This window comes from Carya illinoinensis, chromosome 3, assembly GCF_018687715.1.
Source record: "Carya illinoinensis cultivar Pawnee chromosome 3, C.illinoinensisPawnee_v1, whole genome shotgun sequence".
NCBI lineage: Eukaryota > Viridiplantae > Streptophyta > Magnoliopsida > Fagales > Juglandaceae > Carya > Carya illinoinensis.
The window spans coordinates 10,903,399-10,929,050 of record NC_056754.1 but is presented as its reverse complement, the minus strand read 5'-3'; the positions used below and the strand labels follow the sequence as shown (position 1 = coordinate 10,929,050).

The window sequence follows — 25,652 nt, the reverse complement described above, 5'->3', positions numbered from 1 at the left end:
ATCTTGAGTTGATTAGTAGGCTATTGTCATTGGATTTGTCATGGGAACACCCAAGTATTTCCCACGACTTGGACCTTTTGTGGGATAAAATATTTTTGTAACGACTTATATTCCACGAGTCTTTCATTAATAAAATTTGTGAGAACATAGTTTTTTCCACAAAAAGAATGTTTTTTGAACATTCATAGAAAAATACAATATTTCTTGTAGTGAGGCTATATTCTTTTTCCCTATCGGTTGAGAGTAAGCTGGTAAATGTATAAAGATTTTACTGTTATTCACTTTGAATGCGGAAAGAATTAATGAAACGTATAAATCTTCCTCAACAAAAAATCTACAAAAGCAATGGTCATGCCAAGAAAGATTAAAATTATTTCTGTCTATTAAAAAATACCAACATGGACTCATTTATGATTTAATGTTGCCTGTCTAACATTTCTAGGAATTCTGAATCCTCACGAGCATAATGCCTATAAACTCAAGAAGAAACCTTCTAAGACTGCTTGGTTCGATTTACCCAAAAATTATTCTCCCATAATTCCACTTGTTTTATGGAGCTTTCCTTTCTCTTCAAGAAGGCATGAAGAGACGAGGCATCATATGGAGGAGGCATAGTGCATGGGCTTGAGTATGTGGGGCCTTTTACCATTGATTCCATAAGGAATTTCTTCTGCAATCCTTGTGCTGGGCAAGCTATTGTCTCTGCACAGAGTTCAACAGCATTTGTAGGTCTAATGGGCTTGAATGTTAATAGCTTAGCATACTCATTCAAAAGATGAAACATGTAATCATAGACATATTCCATCTTCAACTCCTCTTGAACGAATTTAGTGGCTGCCTTCCCAATTCCTTGCGCCTGAATAATCCAAGAATAATCAAGCGGAAGTTATTATTAATAAGAGAAGTATGAAACATGCAATCAAAGTTGACCCAAAATTGGGCTGAAAATTCAATTCTTCCTGGGTTGTATCCTTTACATGCACCATGATTCCTATGTACGTACCCGAGGGCTAACGTAAAACTGAAACAAAGCTTTCACTTTAAGAATTATAACATTGCGAATTAAAGAACTTATAAAATGATCGCATAATTTGACATGATCTGCTCATCAACGTCAAGCTCAAGTAGTAATAATAATAATAATAATAAGAATAATAAGAATACATACATACCTTTTGTTTATGGGTGTTGCCCCAGTCGACAGCAAACGCAATAGATCTGCATTTGTCATCATCCCTTGTAGGCCAGTAGTGGTGCAATGGCATCAAACTTCTCGTGAAGAAATCATGATAGTGGGGTTTTACCAGTAAGCTAACAGAATCGCAGGCAAGAATGTACTTTTCACTCACAGACCAGGCAATGCCCTCCATATAGATCTTATACCTGCATATATGTAGTATATATGTATGACAGGAAGAAACGAAGATAAATCGTAAAAGTGAAACGGCATGGATGATAAAGTGAGCGTGCATGAAATATTGTAAACAAGATAAATGATATTTGCAGTTTCGAAATGTGTACCTCTCGCATACTCTTTTTGAAAAAAAGTGAATAATTCTAAAACTTATATGAAAAAATTCTATTTTTAATATTATATACTACTTTTTTTTAAAGTGAGTATAGAGAAATTATACATGCTAAAAGTATATCTAACGTTACTTAGAAGAAAAAAAATAAAAAATAAAATAAAAACTCTTGCCACCCACAATAGCAGAAAGGTAGGGGAAATTTCTTTATTTTTTTCAGTACCTATGAGTGCATTGGCTAGCCAAGTCTGATTGCTTGTACCCTTCCCGTGATTCTCGCTTCCAGTCCTGCAAATGGGTTTGTAATATATAAGGAGAAAGTTGCCACCTAATTTCTGTTACTAGTCACGAGTGACAACACATCTTTGCTCTTCTTTATTGTTGCTCTCTTTTCCTAAGGGAAAATGATGTGTACATCCCTTTACTCTTATTTATTGTCGGGATTTTCCGGTCAAATTTCTTGTATTTTTTATTTTTTAAATCTAAATATAAATTATTTTATGAAAATTATTCTAAGAGATAAAAAAAAAAGAATTATTTTGACGTGTAAAATATGTTTTGGTGTATAAAAAATACCCAAAATGAGATTGAAGGTGAGAATTTGGTGTGTAAACTCTTATAAATTAGGCCCAAAATGCTGTTCTTTTCTTTTGTTTGTTCCTTCGGTTCGTATTCACCTCACAAATAAAAGTAGGAAAAAAATATATATAGAAAGTTACCTGGACATATATGCGAGCATTCCAATCCTGAGTGTCCGAAACATTACATTTGAGGAGCTGATGCCTCGATAGAGAAACTAACGGATTACCCTTCCAGTAAGCATATGGTTCCCTATCCATCCATCGTTTCTTCTTGTTTCCTTCTTCTATGTCCTTCAACAATATTTCCCAAGGCTTTATATTGACCTCAGGCCTACACAGCGGTGCATATATGCCATTTAATTAAGGAATTTTGAGGGAATTAAATGTCACCAAATAAAAACTTTATATCTAGATATTTAATTCACTTCCTCCTATAGCTAAGATTATCCACTGTATTTCCCTATTTTAAAGAAAATAATCTATTTTCATTATAATTTTTTAAATCATTTCTTGACTCCCCAAAAATCTATATTTACCCTATTTTACTTTTATATAAAGTTTGAAGTTTTCTACATTTATATTTCTGCTGAAACTTAAAAGTTAGCCCCTGCATTTTTCTTAAAAACCTAAGTCCTGAAATTTTCTGGAAAAAAAAAAGTTAATTAAAAAAAAAAAAACACATATATACCACGTAACATTTTAGGAACGTGGGCTCAGGGCGGTGGCTCTACTTTTGGAGCTACTGCCCGACCATCTCGTTTGGATGTAGATCTAAATTTGTTATAAATAGTAATATTTTAAGACAGTAGAGTAAATTTTGTAATGTTTATTTAAAATGAATTTTAATGTGTTTAAATATATTTATGAGAAATTAAAAAAGGTTGTTGGTTCTGCTTGTAAAAAGATGTTAAATTGAAAAATATTATAGGTTCCACATGTAAAGAAGTTTTGAGTTGAGATAAGTTTAATGATTTTAAAATTAAGTATTTGAATGTTAAACTCAGTTTAAAATTAAAATCTCAATTTAGTCTAAATTTTAAACGGGGCCTAAATTTCATTCCAATTTTCTGCTGTTTAACCTTTAGGTATATTTGGAAAAGTTTTTCATCCTATCTCATCTCATTTTTGTCAAATATTATTCAAACACAAATACTTTCAAACTAATTATTATAACTTTTCCACTTTCAAATAAATAAATAATAAAAACAATTCAGCATTTTTAAATCTCAAAATAAAAATAATATTAAAAAATTATAATCTAACAATATTTTAATTTTATAATATTTTTTATTTAACTTTCTCTCTCTTTTCTCAAAACCTAATAAATAATTAACTCAAACTATCATATTACTATTCATAAATTAAACCATCTTATAACTATTCACAAAATTTTCATCTTATCTTATTTATCAAGTATCGTTAATGTTATTATTAACAAAAATTCTATATACAGTTACTTTTACATACTCTTTTATGCATTCAACTGATATGATTGGTTGTATACTAAAAGAAATTAATCTAACCAATTATATCAGTGGAGTATGTAAAAAATACGTAAAAGTAATTGTACGTAGTATTACCCTATTATTAATATGTGATTTACATTGTTTAAAAGTAAAAGGAGAAAGAACACCAAAAGAAGTAGAAGAAGAAGAAAAAGAAAGAGATTTATGATAATCTTACCATCCCCAAAAGGACCAATCTGGGAAAGGAATATCCAGTGCATCATCAGCCCCACAATAACGAAAGAGGGGCGGTGGGCATGTGGCATTGTGCCCTTGATAATTGCTTTTCCTGATATTCGGCCGATCGCCACAATCAAAAATAAGCTCCAAGTTTGGCACTTTCCCTGGATACCTCCGTAGCATCTGTATGATCCCCCACAGCGTAAAAACATCTCTTGTCTGAAACGCCTTACGATATTTCTCCACGTAAACCTTCCCCTCCACTATTATCAGCCTAAAAGTCGACGTCGTTTTAGCTCTCTCCAACGTCTCCCTTGTGATCCCTGTGTGGGCCCAGGGCCGTAGATCTTCGTGGATCCAACGGAAGTAGTCTGGACACGTGAGGGCTGATGAATGGTCGCGATATTCTTCGGGGTCGAGGATGTTTGGGTAGTTTGAATTAGGACAAGTTTGTGTGTGGTTGTAGGCTGGGCAATCGAGTGGGATCTCAATTTGTTTCGAGGCATTTTTAGGGATATCAAGGTTTTTTTGCGGGTATAAGTAGGATGCTGTCTTGGATAGTGTAGGCTTTGAAGCTGAAGTACCTCTTGTTACACTCTGTGACAAGGAACACAAAGTCTTTAGTACCATATTCTAATTAATTCATAACTAACATATTGATGTCTATGAAAATTCAAATTCGTAACAAATGGTCCCAAAAAAAAAAATGTTCCAACGAAGTAGTTAATTCATCAAAAAAAGTGGATAATCAATAACAAATTACGATCCTTACATTACGTACGCACCTAAATCTATTATTCGAGATTAAGATTTATTAGTGTCTTCCTCTCAATAATTATGAATAACGTCCCAAAGACAAGTAAAATATTTAAGGCCCAGGCCATATTACACAAACAGTGTCTTTAGTTGAAAAAATTATTATTATATGCAGTATGGTCATGTATAAATATAACCAATCATAGAATACTATTTCAGTTAAAATAAATAATTTTAATTATATGATATATTATAATAATATAAGAGTGATAGCTACGTATAATCTACCATTGAAGTCGCCTAGCTAATAAGTGTTTCTATAGATACATAATTGTCTCCCCCCAGAGGTAATGAAGTGCTTAATTGTCTACCTTCGATAGGGGGTGCGCACTAAGGCAACCTCCCAATGGAAGCGAAGATGGCTTGGAACATCCTCAACCAAAGTGGTCGGACCAACCACCCCTTTTAACTTTATGTGTCTACGAGTGCCCCTACCAACCCCATTGTTAATTTCTTTCTGAGAAACAGAAAAAACAGTCTATCCATTGTTACATTCTGAGCAGTTGAGTTTGGATTCGGGGTCCCCCAACTTTAGTGATTATTATATGAATATATAATTGGGATTGAGTCATTCGATTTGCTCCATACGTTATAATATTTGCAAAACAAATAACCGAGGATTCCAATTGTCGAGTTTGGCAGGCATCATGGCATATATATATTGATATTGACAAAAAAATAAGATTCGTAGACCGATGAATCTAAGAATAAGAGGCCGGGAATAGTCAAACTTACATGAGCGACGTCAGAGAGGCGGGTGAAGACAAATGAAAACCCCAAGAGGAAGACAAAGGAGAGTAAGATACCGGAGGACCCAGCAGCAGCTGACCTCATATACGATCGCCAGTTCATGCTTTTGAAACCAGTATCATGCCCCAAGTACTCCTGCCATGGCTTACTCTGAAACCTCTTCATACAATATTGGGGCAGGACAAAAGAAACACCACACACAAAACACGTCAGGCCTAGCTTCCTCGACTATATTCTGACCTACCCTTTGGTTGATTAGAGCTTTCCAACGAGAAGTTTTGAGTTGGTCTCGGAAGCCCAATGAATCTTGTTAACTTGGGTTTTGCTGAATTACATGAAATTGTGTAGGAAGATATATGTGGACAAAGATGAGATACAATTTAGCTCTGGCTTGAAGACTTCGGTTGCAGTTCTTGTGCAGGCCGAGTAGGAAAATGGACTTGATGGAGAAAATTACAAGATGGTGGATGAATTAGCAATAAGATCGAGAGAGATTCGAGAATACACAGAAAATGGAAAGGACACAAAACAGTCTGCGGGTTACACTCGGAAACGCAAGAAAAAGAAAATGGCGGAGACAGGTATGGAAATTGACAGAAGAGAAAGAAACGTGCGTGAGGCCCAATTGAGAGGTGGGGAATATATATAGTAGTTCAGCCAATAAAAAATGGGAAATACTTTAGTGATAAAAAGATTATATAAAAATCATTTCATAAATTGACTTGTCTCTATATGATTTGTTATATTATAAAATTACTTTATTATAAAAATAGATCTAATAACTCAAATGAAATCATGTCAGTTTCTGAGATATTTTTGTATAATTTATTTGTAGATCATGTAGTAATACTCATAAAAAATGGAATGGGATCATGGGATCATCTAATATTTAATCTTGACTTGTTTATCTTTTTTGGGTTGGTTTGAATCCCTTCTTCTTTATCTATTTGATCTACTCTCTACCTTATAATTATTGGTATCGATGTTTGTTGAAATTTTGATGCCCTCAATATTCCTCTTTCGTATCTTTAGTTTTATTAATAATATTATCTTCCTCTTAAAGAAGAATTAATTAATTGTTTCCTCTCCATCGTTAAATATATATTTTAATTGTACACGAGCTTGTGGAAGATTAAAATGTCCGACTTTCCACATTCATTAATATATTGAGGATTGATTTAAATAAATAAATAAATAAATAAAATTGATCACGAGGGTCAAATGAGTTTTGTTTGGTGGAGAAATGTGCTGGAAGACTAACGTCTACGCCCATTATGATCAGTTTATTGTGTAAGTTGTCATTTTATTTATTTATTTTTTTTTTCCCCATTTTCCCTAGCTATCGTGCAATGGTGCAAGTCATGATCTTTTGATAATTTAATTCTTTTCTCTGTCTATGTATATTAAAGTACCATATCAAATTTAATAGGAAAATAATTAATCCGGGACAATTCAATGGGCATTAATATCTTATTTCTTTCTATCACGGTATAACTACTCGGCCTTAATCACACCTAGCTATTTATGTTTCAAGAAAAATGATAAACTGATAATATTCCTTTTAAAAATATTTTATTAATATAACTGATCTATGATCTTCAATGAAAGCTAATTATGTAAAATTAAAATTTATTTTAATATAGTGATGTAATCATATTTTTTATTGTGAAATAATTGTATGTGTATTAATCCATAATTCAAATTAATCATATCATGGCAAGTTGACAAGTTTTATATCGTTGACGCGTAAGTCAAACGATTCAGACCAAGCTGAAACACACATGCATGCGAGTCACGAAAATTGTGTAAACGTGCATCAAAGGCATCGTGTTTTGTGAGTGACAAGCCTTAATTGGTTCTTTGCCATTGTTTGACATGGATTTGTTTGGAGCTAGAGTCTAGTTGATCCTCCTCAAACTCAATATTGCTTTTGTACCGATCGAGTTGATACGGACCAAGTTGAAACACATGACATACATCCGAGTCAAAAGAAAATGATATTGGTCAACGTGCATATAGACATCGTGTTTTTGGAGTGACAAGCCTTGGTTGTTTTAGCCATTTGACATGGATTTCTTTGGTGTTAAGAGTAATCTCCCATCTGGGATTACTCGCCCAATCAAATTATGGTGTATCTATATCTTGTTGGAATAATTCCTTAGGTCAAGGCTCATCGAAACCCTAAATCTTAAACCCATTTCTTAGGCCCATATAAGTTGGGAGTATACTTGACCTAGAGTACTACGTGTTTATATATGGTGTGATGAAGATGTTTATTTTTCTTTTCAGGTAGCCGAAGGCCAGGCGAGGGTTTTTTTTTAGTTCGTTCTCTAGATAACAGGGAGGAAATATTTGGCTCGCAAATTTCATCCCAAGATACAGGCGGTGTCATTGGATTCAAAAGGATTTTTTGTCAGAAACCAATCGGATTAAAAGTGAAAGAATGAGAATGACCTGCTACTGCTATCAGCAGAGCTAGCGAACTACTATTTTTGTCATGCTTCGAGGTCAAGAAGATATTGGTCTAGAATTAGAAAGAAGGTAATAGTACGTTCTACCATCAACGTACATGACAAGTTTTGTTTTTTAAGGTCAACATATCTCTCTCTCTCTCTCTCTCTCTCTCTAAGACCAAATCTGACTTTTTGGCCAGAGAGAGGAGAGGCAGCCTTGCTTTCTCTTCTCTTTTCCCATTTATCTATTTTATCTACAAAGTTAGTTAAAAGTGAAATCAACTTAACTAGGTCAAAATTTAATTAGATTGCATAAAAATTCATTATAATGGAACATCTACTTGAAAGCGATGCCGTCATCTTCTGATGGCGTCTTCTCTCACCGTCGTCGCCTTTTTATTTTTATTTTTTTTTCTCTTTCTCTGTTTTTTTTTATTTTTTTTATTTTTATTTTTATTTTTTTATTTTAATCCAGAAAATGGAATTCTGGAATATGGATGACGATGTTCCATTAATTAGTTTTAGAATATATTCCAAAGATGTCGTATTTCTTCGGTACTTTGAATCTAAGAGTTGTTTCTATTCGTGCTGTTTAGGCGTTGTCGGTTTGTGAACTCTGATTTATGGCACTGATTTTTTAGATATTATTTAACTATTGAGTTTCTTTGCTTTTTGTGAAACCATTGGAGCTGATTGGATGGAATAGCCTCAATAAGTGGTAGATTATGACTTCAAAGTTCTTTTCGTATTTCTAAATCAATTTGGGATGTTGTTTAGCGAAGTTTATGTGGCGGGAATAACCGTGGGAATAACTAGAAGAGTTTTGTGAGGTTTGCTTTATTAAATGGGGAAGATGTTGTGCGTAGAGTTTTCAACTAACGTATGGCTTTGAATTACTTCAATTTGAATGTTTATGGTTTGGAATTTCTTATATGATCTTGCACTAGTACGCGAATTGAATTGTTTGAGGTAATTTGTGCAATCAATTTGTAGGATTTATTCAAAATACCAGTATTAGATTATATAATTACAGTTTGGGAACCTTAAGTTATGTGGCGATCTGGGTTTAATGCTGAAGAAATCGTGCTGCAAGTCCAATTGAAGTTGTCAGGCTTCTACTGTGTGCTAATCATACATGCATGGTGAAGAATATGGTAATTCTAGTTTGAATTATGTGCAGGGGCTGGACTAATATCAAATTAGTCTCCACTTGAAGTTTATAGTGGTATCGTAGTTTGTTTTTTGATTTCTAAAACTATATATTTAGTATTCAAATCAATATATACATTGGAAGGCATGAATCATTCCCTTCTGCAGACCTATATTAGTAGTGTCTGGTAAAAGAATTGAAATTGCGAAGAGATGCTCTAAAAAAACCACTCCAATTCTGGAATGTGGTTTCCAGCCTTCAACTATGATACAATCCATGATGAAGGTGGATGTGTCTTCCATGAAAAGTAACTTGTAGATATGGACCTTACCTTGAGCAACTTTGCATCAAGAGGCTGCTCTCAAGGATCTGTTTGCTTCTTCTTCTTCTTTTTTCCCCCACCTGGTGTTATCCCTTAAGTTCCCAGCTTTAATTAGTAACTTCCCAGCCATTGAGTAGTCCTACTCAACAATCCCTAAGAATAAAGATCTCATTTTCGTGCTCAAAGCACAAGGATTTTAACTGATGTATCTTATCCTGCAATTCAGTCAGTTGAATCATCTTGGAACCCAAACTCTTCTCTAGACAAGCCAACCTGCGCATCAAGCTCCTTAAATTTCCGAACAAGAAGAGAGACACCACCGACTCCTAATGAGAAGCAGGAGTTTTATCCAAGTTAATCTCATCTTCACCCAGTTTTAGCACACTTTCCACATCATCTACTAACTTATGGACAGTTTATGCATCAAGGCATCTTCTGTTCATTTCCTCAAACTCTCTCTCTACGAATTAAGTCTGTTGTGAGTTTATTGTTAACAGTTCTGAGCTGAATTTTATCCCAGTTAAAAAATCATCCAGTTGTTCCAACAACATCTCATATTCACTAGAATCTAAAGGATCATGCAGTTTCTCAGCTTTAATTATTGACTTCCCATTCTTTTTCCTTTGTTAATTTTTAACTTCCCATTCTTTTTTGTTTGTTAATTCTTTGTAGATGGTGCAAATTCAAACTTTTAGTAGTTGGTACAGAATGAAAACATATGGTAGTTTATCGGTGAAAACGTAATTCCCCCTCATTACTAATTGCTTTTCGAATGACATGATCAGTAGGGGTGTAACTGGTCTGCTTTGGTCTGGTTTTGTAGAATTTTTGAACCAAACTGATTATACCAATTTTGCATTTTCAAGAACCGATTCCGCACCAATTATCTTTGTAAACCGGTACTTTTGGTTTTATCAACTCTGGTCCGGTCCCGTTTTCTGACTTTAATCAAGTGTCAATTTGTATTATATATTATTTATTAATAGATCATAGTATTATAGTGTTACTACTATAAATTATAATATTATGCTAATATCATAGTATTAATACTAACATATTAAGTTAACTATATAATGCTATAACTCTTATAACATATGATCAAACAAATTATAAGTGTTCATATTTAAGATTAAAACTTTATGTTATAAATTATAATATAAAATTATATGATATATAATTATATATGAAATTTTCATATATAAGTATATATTATATATAAAAATCATATATAAAAATATTTTATATAATATTAAAAATTTAACTTATATATATTTTCAAACTGGTCCAGTTCCAAAAAGCACATAACCAAAATCGGACTAAATTTGGCCAGTTTTTAAAATATAGAAACTGATTCCAAACCGATCCAAGCCAGCTTTTAAGTTTAAACTTTTCCCCTAATGATCAGTACTATGGTTTCTTTACTCTATCTGAGATAAGTAGCTCTGAGTATGTTAAATAGCATAGACTAACTTATATTTTTAATGAGCATTCTTATAAATATCTTCCACCTTTATGGTTTAAATCATTTATTTAAAATTCTCACATCTCTTGTTAGGAATGGATCCATCGACTCACCGTGATACCTACTTCATAAATCTTTTAAATAACAATGACTTTTTTATGGGTGCCACAAATGAGATTCATGAACAGCACCTCTCTCCATCCCGAGTTGAGGTTATTGGAGTTGAACCGAGTGGACGAAAAACACAATGAGGTAATAATTTTAGTAACGAGGAAGATTTGATACTTGTGGAGGGATGGCTTGAAGTTTCCTTAGATGATGTTCAAGGAAAAGATCAAAAGCACATGATGTTATGGAAAAGAATTCATAAATATTTTGAGGAAAATAAGAAATTTGACTCTTTACGCAACTACACATCTATAATGAATCAATAGTCAATGATTCAACAAGCGGTAAATAATTTTTGTAATTACTTGGCCCAAGTTGAAGAAATGCATCCAAGTGGTTTTAACGAGCAAGATAATATATGTTTTCCACCTTTTAATTTTTAATTTATTTTTTTTTTTTAAACATGCTACTTATTTTGCACCATGCATTGCAGTAGTTGAATAACATGTGTTAACGTCATGTTTCGTACGCTCTTAGGCTAGGTCGCTCAGCCGATCTGGATCTTCACTTGAGTCGGATCCTGAGACAAGAGAGAGGTGGCCTGCGGTAGCCTAGGGAACCTATAATGCCAAAGTTAGTATAGAAATGGAGATCAAAATATTTTAAGAAAAAGACAACAGTGGAGTATAATTCACAACAGACTTGAATTCCTCCCCCTTACCTTGCAATTCTGGGTAGCCTTTATACTTGGCCTTTTAGGTCAGGTGGGTCATGCCCTATGTTCTGGGGCAGATGGACGCCTCTTCCCGAAGTCTCCTCCACCATGCTGCATTTAATGCAGCGTAATGTTCTTGGTGTTAGTCATTTAATGTGGTATGTGTTTCTGGCAGAGTTGCCTAATGTTGTCTCTTTCCCTTTTCTCTGATCATGGTTTTACAAATTCCTCTACAACATCTCATCTCAATGTTGATGATTACTCTCGACTCGCTCGGGTTTGGAGCTTGCCCGACTAGCACAGGTTGGGACCTACCGTGGGCTACCCAGGGGGGCCTTTTCGGCCTCGAGCTGGCATTCCCACGACACATGGGGTCCGGCGAAGTAATGGGTCTGGGGCGGTGTTATGGGTTTTAGGTCCTAATGAAAATACCCCCAAACAACATGAATATATTTACTTAATTGTTCGAAACTAAGTTTTATATTTGTGAGCTTCTATCATGGTGCTTTATGCATGTAGATTGATAAGGCAAAGGTTATGTTATTAGAGTTAGAGAAGAAAACTTTAAACTTTGATAATTGTCGACGTGTGTTGAGATTCCATCCAAAGTGAGTGAAACATACGGAAATAGTGAAGTCAAAGAAAAAACAAGTTCAAATGGTTCAACAACAAATTCAGTAAATTTAGGCGAAGATTAGGATTTTCATACAGCATCTTCAAAATTGGATCGACCAATGCGCCATAAAGCAGAAAAAGAGAAAAGAAATTATGGACTCTAATTTTCTCATGGTACTAAATGAGATGAAGGGAATTAGAAAAAGTAAATTTGTGCTTATGCAAGAAGCACGTGATCTTGATAATAAGATGTTGTGTCTTAGGCAAAAGGTAGTGAGTCTTAGGCAAGAGGGAATGAGTCTTAGCCAAGACTAAATGCATATTTAGAAAGAGAATGTGTTACTTGAACAAGAGAAAGCACGGAATGAATAAAAGAAAGAAGAGACAGAATTATGATGATAAATACAAATACTATGCCTCCAATGCTACAACAATACTATCTTCAACGACAAATGGAAATACTTGCAAGACGTACTAGGAAAAACTAGCTATCATGTATTTTGTGGAGTAATGTTTTATTTGTAATTTGTTGGCTATTTTGATCTTATGGAGTAACATTTATTTGATGTTTTGAACTTTGGATTGTATTTGACATTTTAGGAGCCTTTATGTTTGTTGGCTTCTTTAACTCCAACGTTTTTTATTATTTATGAAGTAATATTTATTTAATATGTTATGAGAGATTTATGTTTGTTGGCTTCTTTAATACAACCATAAAACAGGAATACAACAATAAACATTAATACAACCTTATAACTTTAATACAATCATACGCCATAAAACATTAATATACCAATACAACCATAAAACAGTAATACAACAACAAACATTAATACAATCAGAAACTTTAATATAATCATAAAGTATTATGCGGCACTATATTATTGTCATAAGTGCTCAATGAGATGTACTTGGAGTTGACAATGAATTTTCCTATCTCTAAGAGCATGATGACATTGAATAAACTCTCTAAATTCAAGTGTAGGATAGAGCTAATTGACACTAGATCATGTGTGATTTCCTATCCCTATCCCTTATTAATGTATTTCTATATCCTTGAATTATAATACATCGAGCTTGTTTAGAGAAGAAGAAGAAGAAGAAGAAGAAGAAGAAGAAGAAAAATGACGAGTTTTTGCTCTATATCATTTATGAGCAATGAAAACACTAATTATCCCAAAAGTTAAAGTTGATGAGAAAATATATATTTACTTATTTATATTATATTCTTAATACTTTTTTTCAAGTGTGAGCCCAACTCCCTCTCAATGAGTAGGTCTAATATATGAAATATTTAATTAAATATGATAAAATATAAAGTTAGGCTTTGAATTCAAAATATCTACTCCGATACTACGTAAAATCATCATTTCTCTAAACAATTTAAATTAATGAAAAAAATAGATTTAATTATCAATATTGTATTCTTAATTAGTACTGCCTCATTGAGTGAAATTATGCGCGAAAAGTATGTTGGTCAATAATTGTCAGAATATACACACTATGAATAATTAACAAATGAGACTAATTAATTAAATATAAACCCACAAAATATTTATGTCGATGAGTTGTTGATGACGAGATAGCCGAAGACATGCACTGCCTTCCAGTACTGCATGATTGCTACGTGCCTCTCGAATAAACCTTATAAAAAGAAAAGAAAAGGAATTTCAATCAAAATTAATTAGGTGCAACAGAACAAAGAAAGCCACGCCAAAAGGAAAAATTATGATTTGGGTAAAAAAACAAAAACAGAAATATTATAACAATGATCGATCATTATGCTCCTAAAAGAAGAATTGCAAATCATGACCAAATTCCCTAACCCAAATTTCAGAATACAAATGTGAGAGAGGATGGATATATTAAAATAGGCTATAGCCATTAATTTCTAAGAAGAGCATGACGTGTTGCTTCATCATCCTCGTTACTAGTGTTGCTTCTAATTAATTACTTAAGTCCATGGTAGGTAGGGTGCTTGTATTTGTGTGTTCCAATATCTCATCAAGTCCAATTTCATTATTCGAGCCGTTGAGAAGTTAAAATACCATCAAATATTAATGGACACAGAAATTACAAATAATATTAATTTTCAGTTTCAAATTTCAGATTCCAATATGTTGACCAATCTTAGATCAAGGCACGGCACCGTTGAAACTTGAAAGGAAATTAGTTGGACCAATCTTAGCTTAGCTCGTCCAATTGGCATGATCTTGTTAATTAAAACCAACTATCCTGTTCTACGAGTACTGTAGAAAAGCTGATTCAGTGACTGTAGATACAGTCCTTTTGTCCTGAAAAATACTCTACAGTCTACAATCTAGCTTTAAGGCTGATGCCAGTTCTTTTGTATGCGGAGAGGGACATGAGTATCGCGAGGTGAAGACTACTTTCTTTCAGAGAGCGTACGAGACGAATTTTTCCTCAAGAAATCATTAAATAAGCCAATGGAATGTGATGTGAATATAGAATGAATCAATACCATAATTTATACAAGAAACTCCTGGGATAATGGATTCAAAAGTTTCTCGGTTTCTCCTCTCCAAGTTTTGGTGAGGTACTGAAGCTTTGGGAATTCAATTAAGTGGGTGCATAATAAGTGTGAAGGGTCCTACATGTACAAATAACTGCAGGCCATTGTTATTGTTTTGGGGCTCGGATATCATGTGGAGTGGAGTGACCTCCATCATCATTCCACAGAGAGCGTGGCATGCTGATTACAGAGAAGAGAGAACACTAGCTTTGGAGTGGGCGAAAAGTCACGCTTTTCCATTCCACGCGTGAATGGAATTTCGCATGTTTTCTTTGTATATATTTTCAAAACCCAAGGCGCCTATTTAAAACACCCTTCGCCACTCATTAACTAGTGTTATATACCCAGAGTACCGAGAAGGCCAGTGCCCTCTATTCCGTTCACTTTAGTAGAGTGATCCTTGCACTTTTCTAGTTTTCTTTGTATTCTCAACAAACTATGTCTGTGAGTTGCATTCTCTCTCTCTCTCTCTCTCTCTCTCTCTCTCTCTCTCTCTCAATGTGGAAATGACAATTTGACAAAACTGGGTTTTGCAGATGGTGGAGGTTAGAGTCCCTAACCTTGACTGTGAGGGATGTGCTAGTAAGTTAAAGAAAGCTCTCTTCAAACTCAAAGGTACGTTTTCTGTACTTCTTAGCAATAGGTAGGAGCGTTTTCCTTTTATCTTCTTTTCAAATTCATTTCTTCCCCGGAAGAGGAGGGAATGCAAAGGAGGGAAAGTGGGGTACCACTACCAGGCTTTACGACTGAGACTTGCTAACTAATTTGGTAGTATTGATATTTACGAAGAAGAATAAGTTTACAGTTACAAACAAGTCATTCGGACATGAAAGTTCAATGCCTTTGTCTCGGTCGAAATGCTATTTCTCATGCATGATATGTTTCTTTGTACTGTCTTAGGGAAAAAAGATAAAAGCGTGGACACACCGTTTACTTTATTTTTAAAACATCAATAAATTTTTTTTGTACTATGATAAGTTTTCACATTATTAATGTATTTGATATATCAATAAAAAATAAAAATAAAAACCGATAGGATTCATATCATGCATTCTTGGTAGCCCAATCCATAAATGATGATTCTTTTTCATGCCCGCTGCAGAGTATTGAATAAGCTACCCGATCCAATATAGCACAAATTGGGACTTGCGATAATTGCGTATAGCTAGGAAGTTCTGTTTCTTTTCATCTTTTCTATAGGTTTACTGCGGTTCAGAAAAAAAAAGACCAATTTCTGAAAAAGGTGGGGGCTAGTTAATGTGCTTTAGCAGCCCATTATTGTCTAGACATGTCAGCCCAAGAGAACCATTGATGGACTCGAAAACATGCACAGGAAGAAAGTTGAAACAAGGTGAATTTCCAAAATATAAACTTTGATCTACGTTGATTCTCAGGAGTAGAAGAGGTGGAAATAGAAATGGAGACACAGAAGATAACAGTGAGAGGCTATGCCTTGGAGGAGAAGAAGGTGCTCAAAGCAATCAAGCGAACTGGAAAAGCAGCGGAGCCATGGCCATTTCCTGGATACTCTCATTTTGCCTCATTTTACAAGTACCCAACTTACATTGTCAACCATTATTACGACACCCACACAAATGGAGCCTCCACGGGCGTCCATACTTTCTTCCATACACCTGCTGTTTATTCAGTCGCGGTGGCATCCGATGAGGCCATTGCTTCACTCTTCAGCGATGACAACCCGCATGCTTGCACAATCATGTGAACACGCGTTTTTTCCCTGCTCTGGGTTTTTCACAAATTCATGCTTTTCTTTCGGAGAAAATAATGCTTTATTCCTTTAATTTGTCACTCATTTTGCTGTATGATTTTCAAATTATATATATTAAACATGTCACTTAATCGTCGAATTTTGATAGAGGATATATAAAAGTTGCAACTTACATCTTATATTAGGGGATTAAGTGACAATTTTGATAATTTGTAAATCTATGACAAATGGATCGTCGGTTATCCAAGGGAATAGAGTTCATTTTCATAACGGGGGCCTCGTTATGATCTGCTTCAAATCTTCATGTGACTGTACGTACTAGTACATTTTTTGTGTTCTTGGCTGGTCAAAAATTAGGTGCTCGCGCGTTTTTCAAGGAGTTTTTCTCGAGCATAAGATAATCTATCGGTGTGTTTGTACCTCTGTATAGAGAATGGAAGAGAAGTGAGGTATGTACAAAGTTTTTAGCAACTTTTATTTTTAAATTTTTTAATTATTAATGTTGAGATCAGCAACTTGGATGGCATGAGACCATAACATCACACTCGCACACAAAGGCTGCAGCACTTTAAATATGAAAAGCAACTATTTTTGTGCATAAAAGCCCAATCACATACCAGGCATAAGCCCCAAGAGCAAACGTGACAACAGTTGCTTTTGTCGGATTTAGAACGAGTTCTGGATTTAACTTTAAAATTTAGGGTAAAAAAGGGACAGAAGTGTATAATACTATCCGTAAAAGGGAATAACTTAAAACCGGACAATCTTATTGTTGGAAATTTGAATCTTTCAAATTTATCCTTCCTAATATCCTTTGCAGGCATAACAAGAAAAATAGAAAAATAATAACAATACAAGATTTTACGTGGAAACTCCTAAACAGGGAAAAAATTATCAGACCCAGAGAAGAAAATATACTATGTGAAAAATTATTACAATCACATAATTTCTCTCCTCACCCCAAACACACCCACAAAAGCTTTACCAACTAGAAAAACTTTAACTCACACCTCTTTGCATTTTACAAAAATAGACAACAGAGGAATTTAACTAGAGTCAAAGTTTACTAGCTAAGCTTTTAACTGGTGCACTTAAACTAAGAGGCTAAACCTCTTATTTATAAGCCTTGAGAGCTTGCTCCTTCTCATTTCTCACCCATGTGGGACTAACCAAAGGAGCAAAAAGTCCAACACCTACAACTCGTATTTAACGGAGGCCAATAGGTGATAGACACGTCGGTGAAACAGAAACAAGTTCTGTCTGCCGCGATGCAGGGAAATAAGTCCCCCTTCTCAACCTCTCTCTTCACGTGATGCCATCAGTCTGCTCTGCCATCAGTCTGCTCTGCCATCAGCCTTCAGCTGCCATCAGTCTGAAACGCATGAACCCTTCTCTCTTCCGAAACAAGTCCCCCTTCTCTCTCCCTTCCAACCCAGTCTTCTCACTTTCGATTTAGCTTCTATGTTTGATCGAAGACAAGTTCCGGTTTCAACTTTGCATGCAACTTCTATTTTTCTTTGCTTTTTCTACTTTGCAGTACACGTCTTTCTGGCCACCGAAACCCATCCATGAAATGATTTCCCATAAAAGTAGTTTTACCCTAACCCCTAACCCTCCCCCTCCCTCACGATCTGTATAAAAATATCCCATAATTATTAATATAGAAGAATTGGGTCCAGCTTCAGTTATCCATTAATTTTAATGTATTATACAAAATAATAATATATTTGAGAAGCTCATTAGTCTATTAAAAAAGTCCTGTCATTCTCACATTAATTTAAAAGAAAGTAATTTGTGCATGTTTCTACATAAATTTTAACAGAAACACTTTTGCAAACATCAAAGGGTGGATCTTGAAAAACTTGGCTCGAGAATACTAAAAACAGAAACGCATCAATGAAGAAAGTAACGCATAAACTAACACCAACTGGAAAATGATAGACGCACGCGAGAATAGTAAAAACAAAAACCTTGATGAACTTGAGATAAATTGATTTTTCTTATTTGCTTGCTTTCGATTGAGCTTCAGATTTAGCTTCAGATTTAATGTTAGGGTTTCTAAGAGAGAGAGAGAGAGAGAGAAGAGAGAGAGAGGTATCTAGTTTCAGGCTTTCAACTCAACACGAATTTATGAAAATGAGTCGGTTTATTCCCTACATCGTGCAGTATAAAGTTTAAAATGTACCTCTTACATGACAAACTGTGATTGGCCTCCGTTACTCTATGTTTATGAAGCGCTTCTGACCGTAAAATTCTGAGGCTCATTTTATTTTAAGTCTCTATCAGTCTTCTCTCATTCTTTTAAGTCGGTTGCAACCCATTTAAGATCTAAATAGGTGGCTGTCACACTCTACCACTCGGAACAAAACTTCAATACATATAATTAATGTTCTTGCAGACATTACTTACTTCAATAGCGTCCGGCATGTACAGGCGAGGATGAAAGCATGTTACTTGCTGCCCAACCAAACTCATTATTCTTTACTGTTGCCTTTCTTTCCCATGGTACCACTATACCGCCTGGCTCCCTTTAATTATCACATTTCGACCAATGCCCATGGCTCGGCACTGGGCCCCATCCATCTGCCATCTATATAACTCCAACCAAAATATTTAAATTCGACTTTTTTTTATGAATAATATTACGTACAGTCATTTTTACGTATTTTTTATATATTTTATTGATATAATTAACTAAATTAATTTTTTTTAATATCTAATCAATCATATTATTAGAATATATACAGTTATTTTTATGTATTTTTTATATATTTTATTGATATAATTGACTAAATTAATTTTTTTTTAATATTTAATCAATCATATTATTAGAGTATAAAAAAAATACATAAAAATGACTGTTTATAAAATTTTTATTCTTTTATTAATGTTTTGAAATTTCTAACTCATATCAATTTATTAAAAATAAATAAAAAAATCCCTTACGAGTTTGATCTGAATTTATCAGACTAGTCTGCGGTAAAATTGTATACAAAATTCAGAAGTGCCAGGTCATAGCTTTAATTATTACCTGCAAAAAGCCGGAATTATTCTTCATTTCGACACAAATCATGACCCTTTCAACTACTGTCAATTATTTATCCCAGTATTTTTTTATTCTTTTTATATAGCTAAAAAGTATTTTGGTACTTTTGTTTTTTAGTGTGGGTAAAGTAATCACTTCACATCTATTTGGGCGTTTCAGGCATTTTGCGCAAAAAACTTCAGGTGTTATTGACCATGGATGGTGTGAAATTGTGAATTGACATAATATTGACCTTTTGAAAAATATTATTAGTTTGAGATATAAATTAAAAGATAAATAATATTTATAATTATAAGTGTATAAGTATTATTTAATTATTTTGAAGAAAATAAATAAATATGATATTTGTATAAAAGAAATTAATTTTTTAATAATATTAATGCACGACATTTATACACTTTAGGATTATATATAGTATTATGAGTCATAAAAAAAATACTAGTGCCATAGATAATTTCTACCAAAAATTTTTAAAATAAAAAATTTATTTGATAATTAAATAAGTATTTTTAAATGAATAAATAATTTTTTTATTTTTAAAAAATATTTAAATCGTTTTTTAAAATGGTATATATATGTATATATTTTTAAAAATCCAGATTTGAACTGATCGGTGGAGGATTTCCACCGAAATCCTCTTTGTACGTAGTAGCATTATCCTCATAATGCGTCAAAGAGAATCTTGAAAAATCGAGAAGGCCCTAACCCAACCACGCGTAAGAGAAAGTCAAAAAAGTTCAACGTCCCAGTTACTCCGTACCTTATCCCCGACGGGACGAATATAAAGGACGGAAAAAAGATCCACATAATTAGGTGCGTAATTGCTTCGGTTTGATCTGATTTTAAATAAAATTTAGATTGAATCGGTACTTATCAATTTCATATATAGTTATATATTATATATAAATATTATATATAATATAAAAAATTAAAATATATATAAATAAGTCCAATTCAGTTTTAGAAAAAAAAAAATCGAAATCAAACTGATTTTGACCAATTTAAAAAAAAAATAAAATCAATACCTGACTAAACAAATTCCACTAATTTGATCCGGTTCGGTTTGGTCCGGTTTACTAATATATTGATTTTTTCACATCCCTACATGCAATACATTTGATAGAGAAATAAAACGACATTAATGCCTCTTTTATTTATTTAAATTTAAATTATCTCAACTCATCATATTATTATAATTTTTTTAAATCTTTATATGAAATATAATAAATAATTCAACCTTTTTTAATATCAAAACAGAATTATTATTAAAATAATTATATTATAATAATATTTTATTTAACTTTCAATAAAACATCTCATCTCATCTCATTTAATTTGAACTGTATAACCAAATGAGATTTAAAAGAAAAATATTTTAATAAAAAAAAATTATATAAAAATAAACTCATATATTAATATGATTTAATATAATATGTCAGATTGTAAAGTTATTTTTATTATAAAATAAATTAAATAAATTTCATGAAATCATATTAATTTATAGACTTATTTTATATAATTTATTTATGTATGTGACAATTTTTTAACTTAAAATAGAGGAGCTTTCAATAAAATTTTGACACAAAAGCATTATAAAGAGAAAAATAAAACAGCAGACGACTAATATATTCCACTCTCTCTTTATTCTCCCTCCCTCCCCTTTCCCCGCTTGCACTATCTCATTTTGATGTTTGCCCAGCCTCTCACTTGTTTTAAATGGAGAGAGATTATATAAAATTTAAAATCTATATAAAAATAATAGTATTGATGAAATAATACTATTATATATATATATATATATATTTGAAATAGATTTCAATTCAATTCATGAATGAAAAAAGTTACAGTTGTGACCAATAAGTCCAGGAACAAGCTCTGATTACAAACCAACTACTCATCAGTTATACGCTCCCACATACACAACTTTCCTTGTGCTGGACACTGTCTAAAAAACTTCAGAAAACTCTCCAAAGACACAGCTCTCCTGAGATGCGAGACTTTGTAAAAACAGAGATGTTCATCTCGGTTTGTCTGTGAGAAAAACAACTCATACCACCCCCACCCTCCAAAGAATGGGAGGATTTTCCACCCTCGTCCTCTAAAAAAGAACAGGGACTCACTACCCTCCTCCTCCAAAAGAGGAAAGGGAATAGCCTATTTCAAATTATTCTCATAAAAAACCTACTACACAAAACAAAAAAAACAAACACAACTGAAAAGGACAAATTGCACTATAATGCCCACGCAGCTTCCCACCATTGTCGCCCACTAATACTGCCCTCAACATCCACTAACTGCACTATAATGCCCACGCAGCTTCCCACCATTGTCGCCCACTATCACTGCAACCCATAATGGCCGCAACCCTCAACAACCTGCCAAAACCTGCAGCCAACAAACATGCAGCAAGCATGCCAGAGCAAACGTACACCTCAACGGACTAAACTCCTCCAAAACAAATAGCTACAGGAAGCATATAGCCACCGAAGACCCTAAACACGGACAAAACCAACCAAAAATCTCGAAACCGGCCAAACGGAAGAGCTCAGCCACCGGACCTCTTATTACAAACTGAAAGGGAACAGACGAAAACACAAACCCACAAAAAGGAACAAGACTGAAAAAAAACGAAAGAACTTAAAAAACAAAAAATTGAAACAACTAAACACTGTTGCCGACCCCCTTCTCCGACCACCATCCCTGAAGAAATCCACCATGAAAAGCGGCTGAGCTCCGCCCCAGAAAGGACACCTTAACCCCCTCATGTACATTGGCATGCATCCAAAAAATCCTCTGTTTTTCATGGATAAAACAGAGGCCTTAATCCCGCGGAAGCTCACCCCAACGCCACAAGCAAACCTTCGCCTTCCCAGAACAAGCCACCCTGCCCCGCTCTCACAGTAGACCCTCCAACGCATCCCCTCAGCAGACCGTTCTTCCAGCCGAAACAGTCAAGAACACCGGATAGGATCTTTGGTTTTCAACCATCCAAAACCACAGCCATACGTATCCGAGTTCCTCTACCTCCGTCGTGTAAAAACTCCATCGTGTATAACCATATGCGTGAAATATGGCTGAGAAACTCAGGAAACCAGACTGGTGGTAGCCATCCATCCGCACAAAGAAGTGGCCAACAGCTTTTATTAACAAGCTAAACAAACGAAACAGACACCGGAAAAGGAAAGCTAAAAATACAAACTGTAAAAGAGAGGGGAGGGAGGGAGGAGCCGAGGCTCCCACCTCCCTCTAGCAGATTCGCCGTGCTTGTTCCCTAGAGAGAAGGGAGTCTTTAAATAATACTATTATATTGATTAGCCGTAAAATAGTTTAATGAATATCAAACAATAACTTTTAAGAATTTTACTAATTATCCTCACACATCACATATTACTTTTTTTAAAAATTTTAATTTTATTCTTCTTAAATTAATTGAATTTTTCTATTTATCATCTATATACCATACATTTGATAAAAAAAAAATTAAAAATTTAAAAATTATGTGCAGTATATAATATGAAGATGATTAATAGTTTTTCTAAAAACATTTACATCACATCAGGTTGCATATTGAGTTTTTAAAATATAATATTTTTATTATCTTAAATTTTATTCTCATGTGGCAATTGCTAAGAAGACGACATGCGAGATGAACAGCATTATTCCATGCCATGATGAGAAAATAAGACAATGATAAATGGATTAATGAGAGGATTTACGTTTTGGCAGCTCAACTGTCGTTTTGGAAAACATTTTTGGTTATCTAGCCATCTAATTTATACTTAACCTTATTTGAATTCCTTACGCATATTAGCTGCATTACAATCATTTCTGTTTCATGCGTCTTTTGTCTTCAGATTCGCTGTGAGAGGCTCCATCATTCGTCACCTCACCTTTTGCTAGAGAATCTGACTTTCCTCTTTACAAAATATCATATTATGTTATTTCAAAATCATCAAATTATCTAAATTCTCACTTTATGTCTTACGCTAACCTTTTCTTCTTATAAATTGTAGAATAGGCAAGACGACGCGTCACGAATTTTGAAAGCAAAATTACAAATTGTAGAATGAGTAAATAGTTAGGATTTTACTAATTTAATTTTTTTTATTAAAAATTAATAATAATTTGTGAAGATAAAGTGATAAAAGAGTAATATTATATACAGTCGTCAAGTGTATAAGTATCGTACAATCACTTAAAAAAAATCTATTATTTAAAAATTAATTTTTTTATATAAGTATTGTATTTATATTATATTATACTCTTTAAATTATTGATCTAAATTGAGTCCAACCAAGTAATTATTTATTATTTTTTTGAGGATACGTGCGGTTGAACACACCCCTGAATATTTCAGGAGGGAAAACTTGTTTTTTCCTTTAAAAATAATTAATGATAATAATGATGAATAATAATAATAACAATAATAATAAATATGGTAACAATAAGCTGGAATAAAGTAGAGCACCAAGCCAAATATTTTGTCATATCTGCTGATGTGGCATGGGGCCAGCATGTATATAAAAGTGAAAACGTATACGAAAACTCAGAGCCTCGTACCTCTTTCCTTTATAAAAACCCAGAAATTGGCGAGCTTTCATTCTCCTCTCTGGTCTTAATTTCTCCCTTTCCAAATGGCCCAGGTACCATTTTTTTTTCTCCTTCCATTAGCATTTTATTTTCTCCTTCCATTTTCACTATCCCGGATAATGCTAATGGCTTCCAATTTACGTGCTTTTTACATGTTTTAACTTTGGAATTTGTAGCAGAAAGTGGTGTTGAAGGTCCTGACCATGACTGATGATAAAAGCAAGCAGAAAGCAATAGAAGCTGCAGCCGATGTATATGGTATTTATCTTACATGCTTTGCTTACACAATTCTTTGGTCACTTTTATGATTGAGAAATCCAAATCAATGGGTTATATATATATATATATATATATAGAGAGAGAGAGAGAGAGAGAGAGAGAGAGAGAGAGAGAGAGAGAGAGAGAGAGAGAGAGAAGATCTGATTTCTCAAGTTGGAAAAGACAATTCTTGAACCTATAAGAACTTTGTACATCTTACCCTCGTAAAAATTATAATAAAAGAGATGGCATGCCATGTATCATTATTGATTGTTTTAATTTTTATTAATCGATTCATTGATTTGGCAATCGACCTGGTATTTTGATAAACAGGGATTGATTCTATAGCGGCAGATCTGAAGGATCAGAAGTTAACAGTCATAGGGCAAATGGATACAGTGGCAATAGTAAAGAAGTTGAAGAAAGTAGGGAAAGTGGACATATTGTCAGTTGGGCCAGCCAAAGAAGAGAAGAAAGAAGAAAAGAAGGAAGAGAAGAAAGAGGAAAAGAAAGAGCAAAAGAAAGAAGAGAAGAAAGAAGAGAAGAAAGAAGAAAAGAAAGAGGAGAAGAAATAAGTAGAAAGCTACAGCTTTTTTTTTTTCTTTGGTTAGTTCTATTTACTCCCCTCCTATTTTCAGTATGTGAGAGGTTTGCTTGTAATAAGCTCTGCTGAAAACTTTCTCACGGAGAAGCACTACTTCTATTTCCGGAGCCCACTGAACAATCTCTTAATCCAAGGTATAAGCGGTTTATGATGCAGCTTTAGAGTTTGTATAAATGAAATAACATTCATGATTTTGTTTTGGATATTTTTTGTTCATTGTTCAACAATTTTTTTTTTAAATTTTTTTATATTTATTTTTTATGGGTCATATTTTTCTTGAGCAGTTTTTCCAATTCTGGGTTTTCTAGACGTATTGAAAACTTGAAAATGCAACTAACGCTGACAGCTCTTGAGGTTGTGCAAACGTCGGATGAAAGAATATAATAATAAATAAATGCAGGAGGAATTTTGGGTTCGCGAGTTTCCTCCTCTATTTGTTTGTGGGTCATTTTCTGTCCGAGTTGAAAGCACACTGAAGACAAACGCGCCGAAGAGATCCTCGGCCGGAAAGGAATTGAATCAAATTAAATACAAAACTAGTTGTAAAATCATTCTTCTTCAAGAGGAAGCGATGATTTGACAACCATCGGGACATGGATCCGATGTGAAAGCATATATACTCAGGACAATCACCCATTTTGCGTTATTGACGTTGATTGCTGAATAAATAAATTACTCAAGATCACGAGAGCTAGATTCCACTAGTTTT

The 25,652-nt window shown here is 33.7% G+C and overlaps 3 protein-coding genes across 4 annotated transcripts; 2 read left to right on the top strand and 1 right to left on the bottom strand.

The window, feature by feature from the left end:
* Positions 1-317: 317 nt before the first annotated feature.
* Positions 318-5,956, bottom strand: LOC122305567 (O-glucosyltransferase rumi homolog). The gene is made up of 6 exons (XM_043118161.1): positions 5,344-5,956; positions 3,791-4,389; positions 2,246-2,438; positions 1,750-1,814; positions 1,173-1,383; positions 318-856 (listed from the first exon to the last, which is right to left on the bottom strand). The coding sequence occupies exons 1-6, from the start codon at positions 5,521-5,523 to the stop codon at positions 494-496; spliced, it is 1,611 nt and encodes a 536-aa protein (XP_042974095.1). The 5' UTR covers positions 5,524-5,956; the 3' UTR covers positions 318-493.
* Positions 5,957-15,000: 9,044 nt separating this feature from the next.
* Positions 15,001-16,745, top strand: LOC122305548 (heavy metal-associated isoprenylated plant protein 31). The gene is made up of 3 exons (XM_043118144.1): positions 15,001-15,160; positions 15,253-15,331; positions 16,111-16,745. Exons 1-3 carry the CDS (start codon positions 15,155-15,157, stop codon positions 16,437-16,439), a joined length of 414 nt encoding a protein of 137 aa, XP_042974078.1. The 5' UTR covers positions 15,001-15,154; the 3' UTR covers positions 16,440-16,745.
* A 7,246-nt stretch (positions 16,746-23,991) lies between these two features.
* Positions 23,992-25,148, top strand: LOC122303242 (heavy metal-associated isoprenylated plant protein 39-like). Of its 2 annotated transcripts, none has more exons than XM_043114918.1 (3): positions 23,992-24,134; positions 24,261-24,339; positions 24,673-25,148. In XM_043114918.1, exons 1-3 carry the CDS (start codon positions 24,126-24,128, stop codon positions 24,912-24,914), a joined length of 330 nt encoding a protein of 109 aa, XP_042970852.1. In that variant the 5' UTR covers positions 23,992-24,125; the 3' UTR covers positions 24,915-25,148. The 2 variants fall into 2 exon arrangements, with proteins under 2 accessions (XP_042970852.1, XP_042970851.1); XM_043114917.1 differs by having other exon boundaries at positions 24,047-24,134; positions 24,258-24,339.
* Positions 25,149-25,652: the final 504 nt, after the last annotated feature.